General features: G+C 48.9%; 1 protein-coding gene across 1 annotated transcript in view; it reads left to right on the top strand.

Annotated features, from left to right (window-relative positions):
• The window catches only part of ZFAT (zinc finger and AT hook domain containing), a 158,949-nt gene that overhangs the window by 88,887 nt on the left and 61,694 nt on the right, over nucleotides 1–8,368 (top strand). The window contains exon 11 of the mRNA XM_010834786.1: nucleotides 315–488. Within this exon, the coding sequence (XP_010833088.1) occupies nucleotides 315–488 (174 nt within the window). The remainder of the gene's footprint in view (nucleotides 1–314; nucleotides 489–8,368) is intronic.

Below are 8,368 nucleotides of genomic sequence, written 5' to 3'. Positions count from 1 at the left end.
CACAGACCGTGGGGAGGGGCTGTAAGGCACTCACTGTCATGTGTGGTGGACGGTACAGCAGTCATGACAGGGGATTCGGGGGCACCGATTAGGAGGCGAGGAGGAGTTCTGCTGCAGGCAGAGGTGGAAGGGCATTGTGGTTGGAAGGAATAGCGTGGGTCGGAGAGAGGCCTGGGGGAGCGTTCGCCGTGTGCACTGCTTTATTCACAGTGGACAAGGGGAGGTGTGTGTGTAGCCATGTATGTGTATGCATTCCTTTAGATACACACACACACGTATACATCTGTTTATCTCTGTTTTTTCTCCTCTGACAGGTGTGAAGCCCTTCAAGTGTTCCTTGTGTGAGTACGCAACTCGTAGCAAGAGCAACCTCAAGGCTCACATGAATCGTCACAGCACTGAGAAGACCCACCTGTGTGACATGTGTGGCAAGAAGTTCAAGTCCAAAGGGACGCTGAAAAGCCACAAGCTCCTTCACACCGCCGACGGTGAGTGAGTGACTCCACAGCGAGCTTTTCCCCCTAGGACTGTGGTTTGAGGTGGACCTCCCAAGTCCGCCTACGCCATGGTTGTGTGTGGAGCAGGGAGGAGCCAGGGTCTGGAATTTCTCTTCTGAAGGAGGGCAGAGTGACCTCGCCTGCTTCCTCAGTGCCCCGGGCTCTGTGCTGACCCCACCTGTGCTTGCTGGACACTTACTGCACGTGTGTGTGTGTGTGTGTGTGTGTGTGTGTAAGCACGTGCATGCATTTGTGGGGGGTGGGCGTGGAGGGGACTCTGCCCCAGGGAATAAGGCATCCTCAGAAGACCTTGATCTGGAAGTTTCAGTCCTGTTCAACCCTCTCTCCGCACCCAAGCCTGATGACCTTGAGGAGCTGCCCTGACTATACCTGGTGTGTGTCCCAGTCACCAGGAAAGTCATCTGGCAAGGAGCCAGAGAGACAGAGAAAGGCAGAATTGCACAGTTGTTTTAGGAAGACATGCAGCTATATGGTAAAAGAGCTATCACATTTAAAATTCTCCTTTAAACCGCAGTCTTATGAGGGTCTTCTCAATATTCCATGTAATGAGATTAATAAACTATACCAACGAAATGTTATTTTAACACAATTACATACAAAAATCGGAGTCTGCTGTAAAAACTGAAGTGGTTTCAACAGAGATTTTTATTTCAGTGCACAGAGGAGGATCCTGCCGGTCTGCTCTGCCTTTAATTTGAGGTGGTTCTGGGGTCTGTCGTGTGTACTGCCAGTGAGCCCGAGGGGCTCAGGGAGAAGCTGAGGGCTTAGCCCGGGATCCGTCGGGACTTAGGATCAGGTTTGCCTTGGGCTGCACCAAAGCCAGAGCCCTGCTGTTCATTCAGACTTAAGCAGTGTGCTGTAAATTAATAAATCCGTAATCAAAATAATTAAAAATACAATGACAGTAAAGCCGTCGTATCCTGAGTAATGGAAGCATTAAGTCGTGTAATTATTCATGAATTCTCACACCTCCGCCAGCAATAAGCCTCTCTGATGTTTCTTGACAGGGTAAGCATATTATTCCCTGAAGTCCCAGTGATGCCCCAGTTACGAGACGCAGCTTCCCCCAGAGCCAGGGAGGTCTGGCGTGTCCCTGGGTCATTGGGGTGGGATCTGGAGGGCCAGGAGGGGCACCGTGGCCTCCTCCTGGCCCCGAGCTCTGCGCTCGGCCCTGAAGGGCGTTGAGACAATGGCACTCACATCTGATTGGGCATCGTGGACAGGCTGTCCGGTCTTGGGGGCATGAGATCAGCGTGAGCACCCATGTCCCAGCCAGCATCCTCGGGACACTCAGCCCGTCCCTCCTGTCTCCCCGCCCGCTTCCCCGAGTTCATCGGCAAGGGGGAGAATTTAGATGGACAGAGATGTTTTTCTCATTTAGTTGTTGTTTCTTTGGGTAAGCTGCTGCTGCTGCTGCTAAGTCACTTCAGTCGTATCCGACTTTATGTGACCCCATAGACGGCAGCCCACCAGGCTCCCCTGTCCCTGGGATTCTCCAGGCAAGAACATTGGAGTGGGTTGCCATTTCCTTCTCCAATGCATGAAAGTGAAAAGTGAAAGTGAAGTCGCTCAGTTATGTTCGACTCTCAGCGACCCCATGGACTGCAGCCTTCCAGGCTCTTCCATCCATGGGATTTTCCAGGCAGGAGTACTGGAGTGGGGTGCCATTGCCTTGTCCGTTGGGTAAGCTAGGGAGCCTCATGAGCTGTTTGGCAACTTCTGAAACAGGCTTTGAATCCTCGGGGAAGTGTGCTTATATAGGGCCTGGCTACCTTGATGAGGCCCCCCAGCCTGTAGCCGTAGGGTTCCCGCTTTACTCAGAGCCACGCGTGCCTTTAGAGCTGGCCTGAAATGATTCGGTTTTCAGTGCAGTTGCAGCAGTGATAATTCCTTAGATTGCTCCACAGAGAAGCTACGTTGGAGCAGACAGCTGGAGAGGCATCAGTCTTGCCCGCTTCCACCTGGTACAGTGACCTGGGTCCACTGACCTCTCTGCGCCTTGGTTTCCTCCTAGGGAAGTGGGGATAGTTGTGCCTCCCTGTCTACTGGATGTGAGGGTGAGCTGCAGGCGATGCCCTGCTCCTTGCCCAGGCCTTCTTGTAGCCCCTTGACTCAGTCTCCTTCCTGGTGCCTCCTCAGCTCCGATCTCCATGCTGAGGACTCTTCTGTCCGCAGCTGCCCCCTCAGCGGTCCTGTCTGCTGCATGGCCTTACACACAATTTTTGCTGCGCTGGGTCTGTTCCTATTCAAGCACTTGCTCTAATTGTACCGACTGGGAGCTACTCTCCAGTTCCAACTCACAGGCTCTTGAGCTGGGGCTCAAGGGTTGTGGAGCTCAGGCTTAGTTGCTCCTTGACAGTTGGGATCTTCCTGGACCAGGGATCAAACCCATGTCCCTTGCACTGGCAGGCAGGTTCTTATCCATTGTACCAGCAGGGAAGTCCTTGGGTCTCTTTTAATTAAGTGAAAAGGAACTGAGTAATTATCTTTTCCTTTACCTGCTTGTGGATCTTAATTTTTCATGTGTATTGGCTTCTTTAAACTGATCAAGCCTTATTTATTCATTCCTATTTCCCAAAGGAACTCATTACTGTGCCTTAGAAGTGATAGGCTGGAATGGGTGACAGTTTTAGTTAAAAAGATTTGCCAGTCGACATGTACAAAGAGAAATATTGATCTATAAAGGGCCCGATTAAACCCTTTGCATGTATGCCAACAGGTCAAGGATTTAATGCAGAAATCGTGCTGGTAACACATCTCCTCACTTTTGACTTTAAAGAGGGTCTAGACACATGTTGCGTGGTCTAGAGGTTTGAACATGATTCTGCTCACCCAGAACAGATGGGAAAGGTTCAGTGGTGTAGTGCCTTTGTGTTATGTAATCAAACAGGAATTCTCTAATCATGAAATGAAAAGCTCTTTGAAGTTCAGTGCTAATTCCTTTGGGTCCCCTTCTTCCCCCAATCCAACCTTCCCTCTTACACTGGAGATGAAGAAGTTTCCTGGTAAAATCGGCAAGGAGGAATTACCCAAGCTTCAAACACTCTCGTGTGTGTAGTAATTGGACAAGTGGAGAGTTGAATATGGAAATGAGGTCTGAGCAGAGGATGTACCACTTTTCCCCTTGCTTCTTCAATTTATAATAAGAGATCCCATGGCTCCACATTGAAATATTCTAGGAGATTTAAGTCCGGAGTTTTTTCAAGGTCCTGTTTCCTCTGAAAAACACAATCATTCTAGGGTAAAGTACCCCTACGTATCTGTGTCCTCTTTACTTCAAAGAACATGCGTTCTAGAACCAAGAAGTTAAAAGAAGATGGTACTTGAGCAGCCATTTGGGTAATCTTAGCAAGTCCACTGACGAGGCTGCGGTGAGCCTGGTCTCTCCGAAGCGTCCTTCTCCTGCTCTTCCTGCCTTCCTGCTGGAGAGAAGGTCAAGGGTCATGGGTGGGAGTTGGGCAACAACAGGAACACAGTGGGTTTTTTCTGTGACTTATCTTCACGGGCTGGGTCCTGGTGATGGGCAGGAGAGGGGAGGGCTGACTCCAGGATCCAGGAAACCCACTTCTCTGGGCACCCTGCCCGGGGCCACCTGAAGCTCTTTTTCTGAGGTTTTTATGAACCATAAGAGTAACTGAACTCATACTCTAAAATGAACACACAGGTTTAACTGTTGAGTTAGGCTTGGTTACCTACAGTCTCACCTGGTCAGAGGAGTCTCAGCTGCAAATACCTGGCACAGTGTCTCGAATTTAATCCAGGTCTGGTGCCACGTCCTTCCCTGGTCTTTTATAGCGCTCTGCCTTCTGTTTCTCTCCCTGTCTAATGCTGATCCATTCCTCCTGGTATCAGAACCGATGTACTAATTACAGAGAATCATCCGTCCCTCGCTACGATTGCTTCAAGTTCAGCTGCTAAAGTGCAGAGACTTCTTAAACAGTCTTTTTATTGCTATAGCTATTTCTGTTCTGAGTTGCCATTGCACAAATTACCGCAGATGCCAGAACTGGGAAGATGCGTTTCGCTTTGCAAAATGCCTGCTGCATGATGCCTGCCTGCGATGCCTCCCGCAGGGTGCATTTCTCACTGGAGGCAGCCGACCCGTGAGTGCCAGGCTGTGTGGAGAGGCAGTGCAGCAGAGTGGGTGAGACCTTGGGTCTCTGGGGCAGTCCTGGGAAGGAACCACTTCCTGCCTGCGTGCCCTTGAGCAGGTGCCTCGTCATCCCTGTTTGTAACTTGGTGTCGATGACGATTCCTACGCGTGCGGGTGCGTTCATTTCCCGCGGCTGCCGTAACAGACTGCCACACATGTAGTGGCTTCAAACAACAGGTTTACTGTGTGACAGCTTTGGAGGTCAGAAGTCTTAAAATTGAGGGGTAAGCAGGACTGCCTTTCTTCTGGAGACCCCCTGGGAGAAACTGTTCCTTTAAGCTCTCTGGCCTCTAGAGGCTGCCTGCATCCTTTGGTTTGTGAGGCCCTCCTTCATGTCAGCCAGCACATAGCTCTCACTCCCTCTCTCCCTGTGCTTCTGTCGTCAAGTCTCCTCTCTGAGTCTGACTCCCCCCACTGATAAGGACACTTGCAGTTTCATTGGTCCCACCTGTATAATCCAGGATCATCCCCTAACTCAAGATTTTTAACTTGATCCCATCTACAAAATCCCTTCTGCGTATAAGGTGACTTAACAGTGCAGGAGATGCAGGTTTGATCCCTGGGTCGGGAAGATCCACTGGAGGAGGGCATGGCAATCCACTCCAGTATTCTTGCCTGGGAAATCCCATGGACAGAGGAGCATGGCTGGCTACAGTCCACGGGGTCGCAAAAGTGTCAGACAGAGCTTAGTAACTAAGCAGCACTTTTGGGGGGAGGGCACGATTGCCTTAGCACAGTGGGGTTGTGGGGAGATTAACTGGGCCCCCACACACTGAGTGTGTCTGCTCATTCTCAGCACTGGGCGTGTGTGCCTACTCTCTTAGTGATCAGTATTCCCATGTACCCCGCCACCTCAGCACAGGGTGGGCTTCAGCACAGGGTGCACCTCGACACAGGGGGCACCTTGATGCAGGTGCAAATAGATGTTGGTGGTGATTAATCTGGATCACCTGTATCATTTAGGAAAGATCAAATTCCTTTCTCTCAAATATTCCTTCACTAGGAAGGGACAGCGCAATAGTTAATATTTGAAGAGTATCAGTTTTGAAAAGGGTAAATGCAGTTTTCTGAAAAATTTGCTTATGCAAAATACCACCTTTTTCAGTAAGACTGGATAAACAGTCATAGAAAGGCATTTTCGCTTTTATGCCTCCTGGTATTTTTACAGTTTATACAGATTTTTTTTTCCTCTAAGTATTTTAGTGCTTCTTCAAGTTTAAGGTACACACGAAGCTTGATTTGGCAGGAATTGCTTAACTTAGCAGATATTTCAAACATGCTGCCTTAAAGCGTGTTTTCCATCTCTGCTTTGTGTTCTGATGGAATCCAAATGCCAGAAGACAAGGGGACAGTTTTATTTTCTTCTGACAGTTTAAGGTTTTTCTGCCATTCCATTCGTCCCTGGTTTTATATAGAGCTCTATTTAAAGTAACTAAGCAGCTGGAGCCATCCTCGGGGAATCTCATCAAGCCAGATGAGGGTGTAGTAAGAAACAAAGGAAGACAGCAGGTGTGTGTTTCTTTTCCTTTTTTTTAAAGAATTTTTTTCCCGTTTTATTGAAATACAGTTCACATATAATGTTGTATTAGCTTAAGGTGTACAACATAATGGTTTGATATACATATATATTATGAAATGACTGCCACAGTAAGTTTATTTAACATCCATCACCTAGTTATTTGGGGGCAGTGTATGGTTTTCTTTTTTCCCTCTCATTGTTACAACTGACATTGTGGGGAACTTTTTCTTGCATATAAACCTGTCCTTCTTTCGAATTAATTTCCTAGGACGTATTTCCAGGAGCAGGAGGGCTGTTCCACTTTGGTTGTTTTAATCATGCACCACACTTCCAGCTTACTTTTCAAAAAATGACCTCAGAAACTTAGCAGTGTTCCCGCTGAACTCTTTCGTTTTTAGCATCGCATCTTATTAAACATCTTCAGTTTCTTAGTTCAGTGGATATCAAATATTATCATTTCATTATACTTTTTAGTGTTTTGATGACTCATGATATCAATCAGGTGAATTAGAAGCGGGGTCCCCAACCCCTAGGCCAGGGACTGGTACCTCCTGTCAGATCATTAGATTAGAAATTAGGTTAGAAATAAAGTGCACGATGGATGTAGTGTGCTTGAATCATCCCAAAACCATCCCCCAATCCCCAATCTGTGGAAAATCTGTCTTCCACGGAATCAGTCCCTGGTGCCAAAAAGGTTGGGGACTGCTGAATCAGAGGATTTGATGGATTAAATCAGTAACGTGCATGAGGAATCTGTAACGTTGACTGGTTCCTGGCACTGTGTGTAAACTTCTTTGCGGTCATTGAACTTCTTTTGATTAATTAAATTGGATTTGTTCCTCTCTTGAGTGCGTTGTTTTTTCATGCCCTTTCTTCCGTGTTTGCTTTGAGAAGTTTTGGTGTTTTTTATTCTCGTACTCATGGATTCATTCAACAGCTGTATTTGCTGGGCCTCTTTTGGTTGCTGTTGACAGAAGCTCACTTGAGGTCACTGAAACAGAAAAGGGACATTTATTGTATCCTGCAGAGGCTGTCCCTTGGACTGCAAGGAGATGAAACCAGTCCATCCTAAAGGAAATCAGTCCTGAATATTCATTGGAAGGACTGATGCTGAAGATGACGCTCCAATAGTTTGGCTACCTGATGTGAAGAACTGACTCATAGAAAAGACCTTGATGCTGGAAAAGATTGAAGGCAGGAGGAGAAGGGAATGACAGAGGATGAGATGGTTGGATGGCATCACCGACTGGATGGACATGAGTTTGAGTAAACTCTGGGAGTTGGTGATGGACAGGGAGGCCTGGTGTGCTGTAGTCCTGGGGTCACAGAGAGTTGGACACGACTGAGCAACTGAACTGAACTGCAGAGACTTAGACGTGTGTGTGTGTGTGTGTGTGTGTGTGTGTATGTGTGTGTTTTAAGATTTTTTTTTTTTTGATGTGGGCCATTTCTATAGTCTTTATTGAATTTATTACAGTACTGCTTCTTCTGTTTTATGGTTTGGTTTTGGGGCACATGGGGTCTTAGCTCCCTGGCTGGGGGTCAACCCTGCACCCCTGCATTGGAAGGCAAGATCCTAGCTGCTGGCCCATGGGGAAGTCCTGGGGCCCTGGTGTTTGGGTTTCTCCTCCTCAGGACTGTTGTTGCCGCCTCTTCCTGTGTCTGGGCCCCGTCACCCTTCAGTCTTAGCTTGCTAGTCGCTTCCCCAAGGAGGCCTTCCCTGACGGCCCGGCCCCACGGCCCGGCCCCACCCTGGCCCCCTCTTCCCCCACCCTGCCATGCTGTGTACTCCCTCCCCCGCCTACTGTGACCGGTCGTGGTCCCTTATCTTCTGGTGCACGCCGGCCGTGAGCCCCAGAGGGGCACGGGCTCCCCTCATCTCCCGTCTGTGCTCCGGGTGCACGCCTGGCCTCGCACCGTGCCCCCTCCCCCCGCCGTGGCCCCTCAGGGAGAGCTCGTGGGGTGGAGGTCTTCATCCCTCAACCTTCGCTCCTCTCGGCCTCCTTGTCCTGATGCTCTCTCTCTGTCTCCCTTTCCAGTTGGTTTGTTCACTTGTTTCATCCACAGAGTGGACGTCTAATGACTGACATCTCCTGAGTTACATGCTTCAGATCCCCACAGTTCAGGTTCCTAGCTCCATCGGGTCACTGTCCACTGTGGTCCCATCATCTGCAGCTG

This window comes from Bison bison, unplaced genomic scaffold, assembly GCF_000754665.1.
Source record: "Bison bison bison isolate TAMUID 2011002044 unplaced genomic scaffold, Bison_UMD1.0 scf7180017864036, whole genome shotgun sequence".
Classification (NCBI taxonomy): Eukaryota; Metazoa; Chordata; class Mammalia; order Artiodactyla; family Bovidae; genus Bison; species Bison bison.
The sequence above is the reverse complement of the archived record's forward strand: the minus strand, read 5'-3'. Positions and strand labels throughout refer to the sequence as shown.